Here is a 16,585-nt window from a genome sequence, read left to right as displayed (position 1 = left end):
AGCAGCTTCATGTTCCCATTGACTTACATACAACCTGTCAATGGAAATGGAATCCACTGTTCATACACAAGGAATGTCTGTCATCCATCAAAAGCTTATCCAGAGCTTTACACAGTCCAAGTAAAACAGCAGAAAAGTAAACTGTCACGTATCAAGTCAAACACAAGACAGAAAGTCTCATGATGGTAAAGATTTAAAGATTATCTCATCAGGCAATAAAACCAGTTTGACTTGTCAATCTTAAATGCTTATGTTATTCTTTATGCTTATGAAACTGAATAAGGTGTTGCCCTTAGTAAATGTCCCTGCTTTGCTGTTTGATGGCTGGCTGCACACTGTTCTCTGCTCTCTGTAAAAACTGAAAATATGGGTAAGTTTCAGCTCCAACTTCTTATGTTAGTTTTTAGACTAATTAGTCTTGTGAAATACATATTTTCTACTGTATATTTTGTCATTGTATTTTCATGTAGATTTGACTACTGAAATCTCGATTTATCTAGAATTGTCTTGGGATCAATTGAAGCAATTGCTCAACACTTTAAAAAAACAGATACATATAGATGTGCATAATACATACTTAAGGATAACTTAGAAACTTTCTTTCTGAAATTAGCAGCTCCACTGATCACACAGCAAATAGCACATATTTTCAATCTTTCCATAGCAACAGGCATAGTTCCTAGTATTTGATAAAATGCTTATATTTCTCCATTATAGGTGGGAATAAAACAGACCTTATTTATTATCAAATCTCCAAGTTATCCTATGATGAAGTATTAGGGCCAAATTTAGAAAACATATATAAATTTAATAACAAGATTAAAGTCGTAAATATTTAATTAATTACCAGAATAAAGTCAGGCTATCGGTAGATGCATCAGCGGGCCATTCAGAGGGGTGTTGTGGTGTCTCAAGAAACAATCTGACTGATAATTAAGATTTTTGATCCAGAGGGAGTCAAACTGCGGCGATCACGGCGTCTCTGGTGGCAATTATAAGTAGGACAGCCTACCAGTTATCTTCGACTTTATTCTCGTGATTAATTAAATATTCATGACTTTATTCTTGTATTTAATTCAAAATGTATTACTTTTTTTTTTTCTAAATGTGGCCCTAATATTCTGTCATTATGTCCTGGCTTGCTAAACTCCTGGAATCCTTAGTGAATAACCAACTCAAAGCATTTCTCTTTCCTTGACATTACAAAAGGCGTTCCGCAAGGGTCTGAAATCCTGGGGCTCATCATATTTATGTCTGTCATGCTCATCTTTATGCAGATGACACTACTATTTATTGCATTGCGGGCTCTGTAAAATTAGCTGTTGACAGCCTGCAGCTCTCATTTAACGCCCTGCAAGATGCATTGGTTGGTCTCAAGCTGGTACTTAATGTAAGCAAAACAAAATGTATGATATTCTCTCGGGCCAGAAATAATATTGTCAAACTAATCTGCATCCATATAAAAAATGGTTCCAACACAGAACTGGTTGCAGAATATGAATACATTGGTATCTGGCATGATGACAAATTTACATTTTAATGCCATATTGATAGACTTGCCATTGAACTGAGGCAAATAAATTGGCTTCTTATACAGGAACCAGCTTCCCATTAATATGCAGAAAGAGGGTTGTGGAGGCATTTTTTCTGTCAGTTCTCTATTAGAGAGCTATAACAATGCATTAGTGTATGCAATAACATTACAGATTAGAGCGTTCCATCACTTCTCAGACCGCTTATTTTCAATGGCATTTTTTTTTAGCACAAGCAAATACAGTGGCTTGCAAAAGTATTCATACCCCTTGGATGTTTCACCCTTTTGTTGCTTTTACACATGAAATCATGGTGGATATAATTTGGCCTTTCTAAAAAGAATTTGCAAAAAAAACCTCTTTCATATCAAAGTGAAAACAGATTTTTACAAAATAGTATAAATTAATTAAAAATCTATAAGGTAAAATAAATGAGTGCGTAAGTATACATACCCTTTAAAGTAACTGAACTAATTCAACAGAGTTCCAGCTAGTTGATGCAGCAGAGTCACAGTTAGTGTAATGGAGATCAGCTGAGTACAGTTGATGTGTGTCAAGTGATTATAGTATAAAAAAACATGTGTCTGGGAGGTCCAGTCCCTGGTTCATCACTATTCCTGCCACAATAGTACCATGAAGACAAAAGAACACTCCTAGTAACTCAGAGAAAAGATCATTGAACAGTAGAAGTCAGGAGATGACTACAAAAAAAAAAAAAAAACTTACTGGACATCACAAAGAGTTCAGTTAAACCATCATTAAGGAATGGAAGCAGCATGGCACTTGTTTAAATCTGCCTAGAGCTGGCCGTCCTCACAATCTGAGTGACCTGACAAGAAGAAGACTGGACCAAGACACCTAAGACCACTCTGCAGGAGTTATAGGCTTCGGTGGCTCAGATAGGAGAGACTGTACATACAACAACTGTTGCCAGGTTCTTCACCAGTCGGAGATGTGTGGGAGAGAAAAAAAGCTCATCAAATCTCACCTGGAATTCACCCAAATGCATGTGGGAGACTCCAGGGTCAACTGGAAGAAGGTTCTATGGTTTGATGAGACAAAAACTGACCTTTTTGGCGATCAGACTAGACACTATGTTTGGCGAACACCAAACATTGCACATCACCACAAACGCACCATCTCCAGCATGAAGCATGGTGATGGCAGCATCATGCTCTGAGGATGCTCCTCAGCAGCAGGTCCTGGAAGGCTGCAGGACCAGTCTTCTTCTTGTCAGGTCACTCAGATTGTGAGGATGGCCATCTCTAGGCAGATTTAAACAAGTGACATACTGCTTCCATTTCTTAAAGATGGTTTAACAGAACTCTTTGTGATGTCCAATGAGTTTAAATGTTTTTTGTAGTCATCTCCTGACTTCCACTGTTCAATGATCTTTTCTCTGAGTTACTAGGAGTGTTCTTTTGTCTTCATGGTACTATTGTAGCAGGAATAGTGATGATCCAGGGACTGGACCTCCCAGACACATGTTTTTTTATACTATAATCACTTGACACACATCAACTGTACTCAGCTGATCTCCATTACACTAACTGAGACTCTGCTGCATCAACTAGCTGGAACTTTGTTGAATTAGTTCAGTTACTTTAAAGGGTATGAATACTTATGCACTCATTTATTTTACCTTATAGATTTTTAATTAATTGACAATATTTTGTAAAAATCTTTGTTCACTTTGATATTAAAGAGGGTTTTTTTGCAAATTCTTTTTAAAAAGGCCAAATTATATCGACCATGATTTAATGTGTAAAAGCAACAAAAGGGTGAAAATTCCAAGGGGTATGAATACTTTTGCAAGGCACTGTAGAAGGAGAAGGGAAGGAGCAAAGATTCAAAGATTATCTCAGGTAATAAAACCAGTTCCACTTGTCAATCTTAAATGCTTATGTTACTCTTCATGCTTATGCAACTGAATAAGGTGTTGCCCTTAGTAAATGTCCCTGCTTTGCTGTTTGCTGGCTGGCTGCACACTGTTCTCTGCTCTCTGTAAAAACAATATGGGTAAGTTTCAGCTACAACTTCTTATGTTACATAGACTAATTAGTCTTGTGAAATACATACATAAATATCAACAAAGACAAAGCTAATATTTATTATGACCTAGCAATACATCATTTCATTTCATTTAATTATTCATTTAATAATTTTGTTACATTTAACAACATTTGTAAATTCATTTTGTGCTTTTATCTTAATTCTTTTCATCCCTTGCAGCAGCAGCAGCAGCAGCAGCAGCAGCAACTACAAATGAATCAGTCATGAATGTTTGGTACCTGGAGAATTGCAACATTGACATTTTAGACAGTGGAAAGACTGTGAAGGATTTCATAGACAGTAAAACAAAAAAGCTTGATTCAGTGGTGAGTACCAGAGACATCATGTCGCTAAAGTTTTCCTAACTATGAGTCTTTGTGAGTTGAGAGTTTTTGAGATGTGCATTCCCTATGTAAACAATTCAATTTACTTTATTCATTCAGGGCGATGAAGGACCATTCTATGTGGCAAATCTAGATAATATATTCAAAAGACACCTCAGGTGGCTCACAAACTTACCTCGAGTCAAGCCTTTCTATGCGGTGAAGTGCAACAACGAAGCAGCAGTTTTGAGGATGTTGAGTGCTCTGGGCACAGGTTTCGACTGTGCTAGCAAGGTACTGATGAAATATTTCAAATATATTCTCCCTCTCTGTTGTCTATGTTATGAAGCAATGATGTTTCCTTCTGAATTTTCTCTTTTTTTAACATGTTTTGGTGTCACAGGGTGAGATCCAGAGAGCCCTGTCCCACGGAGTGACACCTGATAAGATCATTTACGCACATACAACCAAACCACTGTCACACATCAAATATGCCCGTGCTCATGGAGTAAATCGGATGACTTTTGATAGTGAGGAAGAACTCCTAAAAATTTCTCTCTGTCACACCAAAGCCAAGTAAGTGAACAGCTGTTTATATTGTTGCTTCTATGTTTCTATTGTTCTTAGTTTACTGGTAAAAACCGCTGAATTGCTTTCCAGACTTGTACTCCGCATCGCAGTGGATGACTCTGACTCACTGCTACAACTCAGTGCAAAGTTTGGAGCCAAACTGGCGTCAGTCGGTAAGCTGCTGGAACGTGCTGCAGAGCTGGGCTTGGAGGTCATTGGGGTCAGCTTTCACGTAGGCAGCGGGTGCACTGAGAGTGGGGCGTTCAAGCAGGCCATCGCAGATGCCAGAAGCGTCTTTGACATGGGGGTAAGTCATTGTCAAAGTACTAGAAGATTACAAAACTACAGTAACATTCACATATTGAGAGGTATCACTCCATCAGTGAAGTTATGTTGATTTGCCATTGCGATGTAACTCACCTCAAGAAGTAGTCAACTCGTTTGACAGTTTAATCTCAGTTTTGTGAGTTGCACTGGATCTAAGTTCTATCAAACCCACCTTATGTGAGATAACTGGCTGATTGGCCCATTCAGGTCGGGAGGATATGTTTGAATGGGAAAAGTACCAGGCTCATCTTCCAGAGCAAATAAAACAGAGCAAAGCCAGTCTAGCAAAAAAGTGTACAGTACATTTTGTTCACAAAGGAATGTGATAATACCTAATGTGAGACTTTAAACAATGTCATGAAGACGGTAATGTCCGCGACAACTGCTTTACTCTCACTTAACCACTTGCTAGCAACCGCCTTTTTTAAGACATGTGAAAGCATCAAAATCCATGAGTGGAGTATTTTCTGATGTTAGTTATGTCCTATAACAAAATGTGAAATGCTTTAATTCGTGTTAAGCACAGACCTAATTTTGAGTGTAACCAAAGCCTGTGCAAAAGCAACATTGACTATTATAATCTATATATATCCAAAAATCTATTTTACAGTTATTTTCGGCCATGTTATTTGATTGGACAAAAGGCATTCCTTAAATACTAATATAGAGTACAACATTACTGAGACTTTTTTCATACATCACTCTGCTTTAAAGCTATTTGTAAAGCTTTATTTACATTTATGGTGGTTATCTAACGCCACCTTTCATTTAAGTTGATAAACTGAGCACTGACTTTTACAAATGAAATTACATTACTGGTCAAAAACTAGTCAACAGGTGCATCAAGTGCAACAACACAAGACACACCAAGCCAGTTAATAGCCAACCTGCTATTCTAAAAGCACAAAGTCCAACTTGGTATCTGTCCACAATCTTTCATTTCTAAAAGTTCTCTGAAAGCTATCCAAGATTAACTCCTGTCTGGTGGCCTCACCTCTGTCAACGTCCTGTTCCCTCTTGTCACCTCTGCCATGATATCCGTAAAGGCTGCTGAACATGGTTGCCCGTTCCCATAGCTCAATTTAAGGCACAACAACGGTCCCCCACCATCTGTCCTTTATGAATGATGCCTATTAGACAGTGGTACTGATGTGTTATTTTTTTCAGAAACTGCGTGGCTTCCAGATGACTCTCTTGGATATTGGTGGAGGGTTCCCTGGGAGAGAGGACTTCCAAATTAAATTTGAAGAGGTAAAGCTACATTCATTTGTTGCCTAAAGAGTGAGTGATAGTGAAGTGCACAGAAGTATCATGGGAATGTCTAGAATATTAACAGAGATGAAATATACTTTTTTACCTATGTTTTTCCCTTCCCTAGTTTTCAGAAGTCATTAATGGAGCACTGGAGGAATACTTCCCTCCTGACAGTAAGGTGCAGATTATTGCAGAACCCGGCCGATACTATGTGGATTCAGCCTTCACACTGGCAGCAAACATCATTGCTAAAAGAGCGATCTTAGATGATGTGGGCGAACATAACGGTATTGTATAGATGTCTTTTGGAGCCACATGAATGTTATCTATCCAGTATTAACCCAAAACTATGGTGTGTTTGTATGTAAATTGATCTTGATTTTAATTATAAAATGTATAAGTAGCATACAGCAGTCATATATGTCTGATGGCACTACATGGCAATACACTACTACATGAATTTTAGTCAAAAGCCATGCTCAGCTTTTGAGAAAGCACAATTCTGACTTGTAGGGTTGCACTTTGTGCAGAGCCCCTGAGGGGCCATAGATAATATACTATAATTTGTGTAATATTTCCAACAATAATGCAAAAATATTGTGTACTTTTTAGTTCAGTAACCTTCATTATTTTGCATGTATTTTTTTCCAGACGTTGAGAAAAGCAGCCCTGACAGAGTGATGATGTACTACCTTAATGACGGAGTGTATGGCTCCCTGAGCTTCCTGATCAATGATCCTGCCCACTCCGAGGTTGAGCCATACCTCAACAGAGTAAATATAAACCCTATCACGATACAACAACATGATGATTCATTCACGAAGAATTGATTCAGGAAGAGGCCGACGGAAGGGTCTAATATTGTAACGGGTATTGTGCGACCCCAAACGCAGTACAAACAAGGCCCAGAAACAAAGGTCAGTTAATGGTTTTATTAACTGCAATCCGGCAAACACACAGTTCAATGGCTTGGCAGGTGGCTTGGTCAGGACGGGCAAAAGTTCATAAACCAGAAGGCAGGCAGTCCAGGCGAACAATCCGAAGGGGGGCAGGCAGAGCTCATAGTCAGGAACAAAGGGTAGAGGTAATTTACCAGGCGGCAGGCAGAACAGGCAGGTCGAAGTCAGGCAGGGTCGGAACCGGGAAGACAGGCAGGTGAACGCTGGAAAGTCTCGCATGGCAAAGAACAATCTGGCACTGAGTGAGTGTGAGGCTGGAGAATATATACTGAGCAGGCAGGAGGGGCTGATTGGTGAGTGAGGGCAGGTGTGTGATTAGTGAGTGTGAGCAGGTGTGTGATCAGTGACTGAGAGTGGGTGTGGTAATCAGTCAATGGGTGTGGTGAGAGTAGAGCAGTGGAAAATTACTGAGTCCATGGGGAAAGGCTGGAGCAGACTATGACAAATATGTGTTTGATGGACATATTTAGGATGTCCAACCGATTCAGCAGCAAAAACAGGTTAAAAAAGATGTAGAAGAAGATAGAAGATAGAAGCTAAGGCCTGCAGATCAAAGTCTAAAGGTGCACCCCTACATCATCTAAAGTCCCAGGCAACAATGAAACACCCTCCGAGTGTGTGGATTGCAAGTCACTGATGGCATGGTAGAGAACACTAAGAGCTTGCTTGGTGTTAGCGCTGGGTGGGATGTAATCAGCTACAGTTATGATGGAGGTGAATTCCTGGGGGAAGTAGAACGGTCTGCATCTCACAATCATAAACTCAATGTCTGCAGAGCAATGACCAAGTGGACATGGAGTAAACGCCACCCCCTCGGGATTTACCTGGGAGAGTGTGGCTACTGTCGGCTCTGAATGTTATAGCCCGTCTATGCTAATGGTGACATCAGGGACAGATAAGTTTAGCCACGTCTCAGCGAGAATGAGGAGGCAGCAGTTTCTAGTCTCCAGCTTCAGGCAGTTGAATTTGCTCTCCAGGGAACGTACAGGATAATCAGGATGGATGGAAGCTGCGGACGGAACGGGTTAGCCTTCATCTTAGCTGTAAGTCCACCGCAGCAACACTGCTTCTGTTTTCTCTGGCACCGCCTCCAACGCCTCCGTGGGCGGGCTGTGCTGGTAGGAAATTCCTCTGCTCTGTAGGCCGCTGGGTCTGACCGGCATAGCAGACCAAGGCTGAGTAGAGTGGTCCACGTAACCGAGTTTAAAAAACCCAAATCGCTGTCATTTCGCAAACCTAACACAAGCTGACGATCATTTACTGTTCTGACGTGCTACATTGAGCTATTGGTGCTAAACTTATTGAACTAGATGGCGAATTTAACCATGTGTTGGCTGTGTTGTCGGGAGCCAAAGCAGCCACAGCCAACCACGGCACCACCATTCCATAAAACGGAAATAATCAAGTAAAAGAAAACATTTTAAGGGATAGATTGTGGGAGAATAAAATAACTAGGCGATGTGGATTTCATATTTCAATGTTTGTGCTCCACACAGACTGTTGAGAGCAGTGAGCAGAGATACCGGTCTGTGATCTGGGGTCCAACCTGTGACAGCATCGACAAAGTGATCGACAACTTCTGGATTCCTGAGCTGCACGTGGGGGACTGGCTCTTCGTTGACAACATGGGTGCTTACTCTGTTTGTTCATCCACCGACTTCAATGGCTTTGAAAGGGCACAAGTCTACCCTGTTGTAACAACTGAAACATGGCACGCCTTAAACAATTTTGACATCAATAACATCCATTGATGATCTGGTAACACGTCTGTTGGACGATGCTTCTATATGATATACACTGGGTCATCTGTGAGTAATAGCCCGGCTGTTGACACCAAGCTGTTTCTCTGCACTGGTCAACAAGCAATTCTGCTTTGTTCTCTTCTAAATAACCCATTCATCCATCAACCCACTTCCTTCTGCCTATTCTGGGCCGAGTTGCGAGGGCAGCAGGTTAAACGAGGTATTCCAGATGTACCTCTCCCAAGCAACGTTTCCAGCTCTTTCCTAGGGGACAATAAAAAATATATCGTACATATTATATCCTTTATATTGTTTTTCTTGCCTGAAAAAAATCATGTGGTGAAACAATCACTGTAAGAGGAGATGCATTTAGACATGTTGAGTTCCATAGGGTTTAAGGATGCAGCTGTATTGTAAAACTCATGCATATCAAAATATCTGCTGTATAATATAATATGGCATTCAAGGAGGATTTCCAAAAGAGGATTTTTAAGTTCTTTAATGACATATTGTAGGTTGATGGAGTAATTAAGATTTTTGAATATTAATAACGGTTGGGTTATGCATTATATTCTCTTTATTTTTATTGAGGGGATGAGGTGATGGAGTGTGCCAGAGGGCAGTAGAGGGCCCAGTGGTCACTGGGTGATTGTGTTCAGAGGGAGAGCAAGAAGCACTAGGGTGATTAACCTTGGGTGAGCACCTGGGAGGCCCTTTGTCTTCCCTGAGTGTGTTAGGGTTAGGGTATGTATCACTTTCAATTTCCCTACTTATGGTTTTGTTAAGACATGATATGGTATATATTTGAATCTGATTTCTGTTTGTTCTTCTCTTGAGGTTATCAACCTACTGACAATCCAAAAAGTGGCTATAGTCAAATCAAATAAAATAATTAAGTTGAACGAGTTGACTCCTGCGTCCTCTGTGCCAAGCCTGGTCTAGTTCAGGCAGATGAACCGCCCAATAACTCGACAGTAACAAATAATGTTCTCTAAGTAAATGTCCCCTACATTAGAAGTCCTTCTACATTAGTAATACACTGACAGAGACTGTAATATAGCACAATAATTTACAGCCTGAAATTATGACATTTTATAAGCAGAAATCATTTTCATCAGCATTCATTTTGATCTGGGATCAATTCAACATGATAATGCTCGAGCCAGTATTAGGACACCACATTTGAAAAAAAATATACAAAAATATTTTTAAATCGTTAAACATAACATGTTATGTATTTTATGGGGTTTTTTAATGCAGAAAATATGTAAAACGTTTTTAAAGATGTATAAAATATACAATAATGTCTGCAATTTTTTTTAAATGGATAAAAACATTTTTAACTTTACAGAAATGTATTCATAAAAGTGCGTTAAAAAGCCTTTAGAAAGAAATGTGCATTAATGTGCCTGTTAATGTTTTTATATAATTACATTTTTCTGGGCAGCTTGAAGGCCTTATGGACAGAATTATATAATTAATTTTATTGATTACATTGTGTATTATTAATCTTAATCAGATCAATGAGGTGAAGAAATACTTGTGGAGTAGAAGTATAAAGCAGACACATTCAAGTAAAGTACAAGTGGCTAACATGTGTACTAAAGTAGTATTTAGTAAATGTACTGAGTTACTTCCCCCCTCTTGATATGCAGAGGCTTCCTGAAGGTAGAACTAATGTCTGATGAGACTCTGATATCATTCCCAGTTACAGGATACAGAGCAGCACACATTGTACTGTTTAAACCTGCAGGGCCAACATCAGTTCAGCTCCTACACATGTAATCACATACACATAATATTTACTGTTAACATTACTAGTCCAAACCACACACAGAGCTGTGAGTAGAAATGGTCAGACTGGTCACTGTTACTGGGAGGTTAACAGGGAAAGGATGGGTCTATTTAGTGCTGACTTGCATAAAAATGATGGCTGCAGTCTGGAGAGTTCTGATGGCAGCAACAGTGAACCTGGACTTGTACACGGTGTCCTCTGATCCACCACCACGCCTTCAGCTGCACCTTCCCTGAGCCTCTCCTCTGTGTTTGTGCTCTGCTTTGGGTTACAGTGTGATTCCTGTGTAGAGAAACACTGGAGACAAAAGACAGCAGCCGTTTCACAAGAACATCTGTTCTCACATACAGTAAATGACTGATGAGTCACTGTAAATGTCTCCCTGATTCTGTATATATACTGAAATATGGACTGCTGTTTTTCCACTTTACTGACATATAACTTCATTGTTTTTTGTACTACACAACTGTTTCCCAAATTAAAAGTTAATCATTTATAATAGAAAAAAAAACAATTATTGATAACTTTTCATGCTATTAAAGTGCTTTAAATATAAACCAGTAGGTTTCTGTTGTAAAACTGTAATTTAGATAAACATCTAAAAATAATGCATTAAGTAAATAACTTTGACTCCAGTTTGAGTCTTTTATGTCATTTGTTTATTGAATATATTTACAACTGTACATTTCACAACATTTTAAAATAGCTGTTGCATTACAAGAAAATATGACATTGGTCCTATGACAATGCACCTTAGAAGTCTTAGAACGAGGTCTGTTTGTGACACAAAGTCACTCAGCTGGTAACTGGTTGACTCAGATTTTATTCTGTGAAACTAAAAGTCAAGAAAACGCTGATTACTGCAGTTTACAGTAAAAGAGGTATTTTAATGAGGAAATGAGAACGGACAGAGGAAATGAACAATTTTCTCCATTTAAAATGTCAAATAAAATATATACTCATATTTACACTTTTAAGATTGTTCTCTTTAGATAGTTTTCTGTCATCTCAACTTATTGAACATGCTTTTTTTTGCCTTGTTAATTATAGCTAAACATTCATCCCAAAAAATAGTTATCACAATATTAAAAAAACACAGTTGTCACTGAGGTAACAGTTGGCTTCTATTTGTTTTGCCTTAATAAAAAAAAATCAAGGTACCACAGGTAATACTTTCTTCCAAAGATCATTAGACTTGAAACAGTTAATAGCATCCCACTGACGACTGGTTCACCAGATTTCAAACCGCTTGTCTTTCTGAAAGGAGCTTCTGTCCACAATGTTGTTTCTGAAGAGTCTAAAAACAAAGCAGAGAGAGCAGACGTCACTCAGACAGACAGTGTTCATTGAACTGATGGAAGAGAATGAATGACTATGAGTAGAAATGTCTTAATAAATGAATGGAGCACTAATTAATGTCTGCTCACCGCACAGTTTGAATGCCGGGGTTGATGGAGACCAGTTGGAGTAACGTGTCAGTCGAAGCATCAGTGATGTTGTTGTGACTCAGACTGCAACAAACACAAACAGTTATTAGTTCACGATATTATATCAGCCCAAAGGTGCTGTTGAAACACACAGGATAATCACTGTAACATTATGTTTTGCTTTTCTTTTTCAGTCAATCAAACACCTCTGGTCATCAGCAGGCGTGTGCACCGAAGCAGCAGATACCAGCTGGATATCTTCATTAATAACTGAAGCTTTCTGACACTGCACTATAACTAAAGACAGAGATTTAAAGGTTACACAGCGAGATCATTTGCAGTCAAGTCATCCTGAAGATTCATCATGAACTCCACCAGAGATCTCACAACTATTTTACTTTAAACAAATCAGCAAAACTCAATTTTCTCTTGAAAGTTAGGAGAAAGGTCTCTTGTGTCAACAGCAGCGGTGGAAAAAGTATTTCAATCCTTTACTTCAGTAAAAGTACTAATACCACACTGTGAGGTTATTCCACGACAAGTAAAAGTCCTGCACTCAAAACTTACTGCAGTAAAAGTAAAAAAGTATCAGCATCAAAATGTACATAAAGTATCAAAAGTTCTCATTATGCAGAATGGACACACTCAGATTGTTTTATATATTCTAAATATATTATTAGATTATCTGTACTGATGCATTTATGTAAGCAGTGTTTTGGGTTCATTAGGGCTCATTTTAAAGGCTAAATATACAGTTATGAAGTTAATTTAAAAAATCACTTTGAAGTATAATTTTACATCAAATGGAAATCCTCAAGTAAAACCTTAAAGTTGTACTTAAGTACAGTACTTGAGTAAATGTACTTAGTTACATTCCAGCACTGGTCAACAGGATTAATTTGAGTTTTCTGTTCTCAGCTTCAGTCAGACTTTTTGTTTTCTGGAGGATTACAGAGATGCACAGTTGTGCACATTTTTATTTTTTATTGACATGCTATTCAACCTGCATTTTATTTAGTAATTTCTATAAATTACTCTGCCCCTCTGGTTTTCTTAGTACCTATACTTTGTGCAATCATTTTAAAGTTATTCTAATGACTAAATGAAAACTACTACACTTTAGATTAAGACAGTTCAATAGAAGTAAAGCATGTTTATTGTCCTGCAGCTTTCTGTAGAAATAGCCATGACTATATAGATATAATTGTCTTCTGAAGTAAGTTTGTCTGCATCATATAGACACTGACAAGAACTCAAATCTCTCATGAAATATAATCCAGCTTCATCTGCATAGAAATCAACTCAATAATAATGTTAAGGGTTCAGCCCCCTATAATTGTGATTGTTACTGTTTATGTTTTAAAGAGCATTTTCTCTCGTCTCAGCTCATCAAACTGTGAGCAGCTGACATTACCAGCTGCTTCTGATCCTCACACAGTCTACCTGCTGTAATCTTTCTTTTATAAATGGTTACCTCCACCTGGGCTCGAGCCCACACTGCCTTATAAACATTGTAGCCACATGAAGACATTTCCAGTGCACACTCACTCCAGGACTTGTACTTTGTGCAGCTGTGAGCAGAGTGAGAGCAGCTGCTGGTCTGTGAGCTGACAGTGACTGAGGTCCAGCTCTGTCAGCTCTGCACAGAAGTCCAGCATCAGGGCCAAGGCTTCACAGGTCCTCTGATCCAGGGAGCTGTGACTGAGGTCCAGCTCTGCATTCAGAGCTCTACAGAGGGACTCTGCCCGTCTCACCGAGTCCCTCTCACTGTTCACAGGGACCAGAGACACCAGCTGGAGGAGGACAGCTTTACTGGCTCTAAACAGGAGAAACAGAGTGTTCTGATGCATTAACATGAAAGAAACAAAGCTTCTTCTCTCCTTTCACTCAGTTTGTGTTTTTCCCACCTGAGGCAGACTCTGTCTAGGACAGAAAACAGCAGGTCCAGTCCACTGTCCTCCACCTCACAGTCCTGCAGGATGAGCTGTGTGTCCCGGCTGCTGCTGTGTCTCAGGATGGTGGAGACGGCCCTGCAGTCATCAGCAGTCAGACTGAGAGTGTCACTCTGATCCTGGTCTAACAGCTCCACACAGGAGGAGCAGGACAGATCCAGTGTGTGCTGCAGAGACCTGAGCAGGACGACCGCTGCCTCCTGCTGGACGTCAGAGGAAGCACAACAGTGGACCAACCTCAGCAGCAGCTTCCTGTCAACACTGGCAGTCACATGTTTTCCAAAAGAAACACATACCATTAATTAAAATGATTGTCTTTTATCATAATTCTGACTGATGTTGTGTCTCAGTATTTATAACATAGAGCCCTTCAGGCTAACAGCTAAACTACTGGAGCATGCAGACATCACTTAGAAGCATTCTGATGGCTCAAGAAACAGAAGCAGTCACACCATCAGAAAGGTTAAAACAAACCTTCACATTACACAAACTAATTCAGAGGAGAAACGGTGAAATGATGACCCAAACTAAAAGAAATATCAGTTTCAGTTTAAAGACCCACTTCCTGTTTCAACTTTGTCCCACTCCTCACTGGAATATATAGTTTTTCTGTGCAGTGAGAGATTATTACAGACATTAAAAGGTTCACTTTCAGTCTGACCTCAACAACAAGTGGAAAAACAGTTGTCTGCTGGTGTTTCCACACCCATCAGACCTCTTTTCAGCCCCGTGCTCACAACTCTCAGTTGTTAACTTGGTGAGAACAATGTGATTATTACTGACAGAATTCATTTGTCATATCTATATTAATTTTTCAGCTACAGGTGAATTATATCTTGTGTGTTGGAGAGTACTGATGCAGGTACAGCTTTGGGAAATGAGCAGTAATGTCTGACCTCAGTTGAGAAACTTTGTCCAGCATCAAGATGATGGACTTTACTTCCCCTGCTGGTATGGACGTCCACATGAGGTTCAGTTTAACTTTGTCACTGTGTCTGAGGGTGAAGATCAGAGCAGCACAGTCCACAGAGTCCATCTCTCTGCAGGTCAGGCTGATCACATGATTCAGTGACCTCAGTAAACTGGGTATACTGGGACTGGCACCAGCATGATAGATCTCTCTGATGGCAGTCAACACAAAGCTGGGACTGAGCCTGGAAGCACAAAGTGTATTCACCAGTTTGTTTAGGGGAAACAAGCCACAATAACAAATATAGAATGTGAAAAAACAGATTGTTCACCTTTTCAACACAACCCTGTCCAGGAAGGGAAGCAGACGTGTGATGCTCTCCTCTAAGAAGCTGTTCTTCTTCAGGTTCACAGTGATGGTCTGAGCTGACGACTGCTGCAGCAGAAAGTGAAGAAGCTCCCAGTTCAGACAGCAGGAGCTCAGGTCTCCACCAACCTTGATCAAGAAGGACCGAGTCAAGTCCCCGTCCTGGTTTTCATGGAGGAGGAAGAGGAACTGCTGGACAGTGTCCTCACTCAGTCTGAGGATCAAAATATGTCAATATATGTTAGGAAATGATTCATACATTTTGCATTTTTGCTAATTGGTGTGTTTCTGAGGCTCAGGAAAGACGTGAACCTGATTGTTAGAGAGCCATCATGAAGCAGCAGTGGAATGAGACTCAGAGCAGGAACACAGAACTCAGTCAGGTTTAACCGTCTGATTTTCCAGTATCTCAGCAGGGACGCCAAACCACTGTCAACCTTCAACGACACTTTCTCAGATGGACGGGCTGTCTGAGGGGAGAGAGAAAGCTCTTCAATAGTCACTGAACAGGCCACTCTCCCTTTTTTTACCCATCCACACAGTAGCAAGGCGTTGTCATGGGAAAGCCTGAAGATCAAAGAGAGAGTAAAAGGCAGTCAGAAAATAAATTATATTCTCAATCTGGTATGACATTTAAACTGGAAAAGACGGTGCTATAAAACAGTAAAGATATAAACATTTACGTCAGACTGTGCAGTTGTACTGTAGAACTAAAGAGGAGGGAGGCTTCTCCGACAGACATCTGTCCTGGTTTGAGGATGAGATCCACATCAGAGCCACAGAGTCCGAGAACTGTCCCCACCGACCGGCAGCATCTGGTGCTTAACCCTCCTGTTAACAGCAGGGTGGACCCCAGCAGCTGCAGCAGAGAGACCAACTGCTCAGCCTCTTCTCTGGATCTGACAGAGATGCATGAGCAGACACTCTGGAAGAACTCTGGATCACAGCTGAAACACAATATGGAGGAAATGTAAAACAGCAAAGCTACAACACATTCTGCATTGAAAACCATCTCATGTAAAATATATTTTATTCAGGATGAAAGTTAGAGAACGAATGCAGCAGGATGAAACACGGTTTTATTAGCAGTGATGATAAACTGTATGGATGTATTTCATGTCTTTATTTGTAAATGACAGCAAATTTATTTCAAAAGAGTGGAGATTAATTAATCTGATTTACCTGAGCTGTGAGATATAAGGCAGACACTGTAGGAAACTCCTCACTTCACTCTCTTCACCTGAGAAGCCTCTCAGCTTCACTTGTTTCTTCTCTGGTTGGAGTTTCAGCACTTCCAGGAGGATGGGGGTCTTTCTCTCTGAGAGGTTTATGGTCCAGACTGCAGGAGCTGACTGGAAAACTGACTGTAATGATGG

General features: G+C 39.9%; 2 protein-coding genes across 2 annotated transcripts; one reads left to right on the top strand and one right to left on the bottom strand.

The window, feature by feature from the left end:
* Positions 1 to 3,439: 3,439 nt before the first annotated feature.
* Positions 3,440 to 9,050, top strand: LOC131984057 (ornithine decarboxylase-like). The gene is made up of 9 exons (XM_059348926.1): positions 3,440 to 3,551; positions 3,768 to 3,910; positions 4,028 to 4,201; positions 4,311 to 4,483; positions 4,568 to 4,784; positions 5,972 to 6,055; positions 6,183 to 6,345; positions 6,710 to 6,831; positions 8,514 to 9,050. Exons 1-9 carry the CDS (start codon positions 3,485 to 3,487, stop codon positions 8,766 to 8,768), a joined length of 1,398 nt encoding a protein of 465 aa, XP_059204909.1. The 5' UTR covers positions 3,440 to 3,484; the 3' UTR covers positions 8,769 to 9,050.
* Positions 9,051 to 11,207: 2,157 nt separating this feature from the next.
* LOC131982597 (uncharacterized) lies at positions 11,208 to 16,370 on the bottom strand. The gene is made up of 8 exons (XM_059347105.1): positions 15,893 to 16,370; positions 15,522 to 15,776; positions 15,175 to 15,423; positions 14,830 to 15,087; positions 13,889 to 14,194; positions 13,530 to 13,799; positions 11,982 to 12,065; positions 11,208 to 11,851 (listed from the first exon to the last, which is right to left on the bottom strand). Exons 1-8 carry the CDS (start codon positions 16,219 to 16,221, stop codon positions 11,785 to 11,787), a joined length of 1,818 nt encoding a protein of 605 aa, XP_059203088.1. The 5' UTR covers positions 16,222 to 16,370; the 3' UTR covers positions 11,208 to 11,784.
* Between the last annotated feature and the right edge of the window lie 215 nt (positions 16,371 to 16,585).

This window comes from Centropristis striata, chromosome 13, assembly GCF_030273125.1.
Source record: "Centropristis striata isolate RG_2023a ecotype Rhode Island chromosome 13, C.striata_1.0, whole genome shotgun sequence".
In the NCBI taxonomy this organism is placed as follows: domain Eukaryota; kingdom Metazoa; phylum Chordata; class Actinopteri; order Perciformes; family Serranidae; genus Centropristis; species Centropristis striata.
Note: the sequence above shows the minus strand (reverse complement) of the source record. Positions and strands in the feature narration are given on the sequence as shown.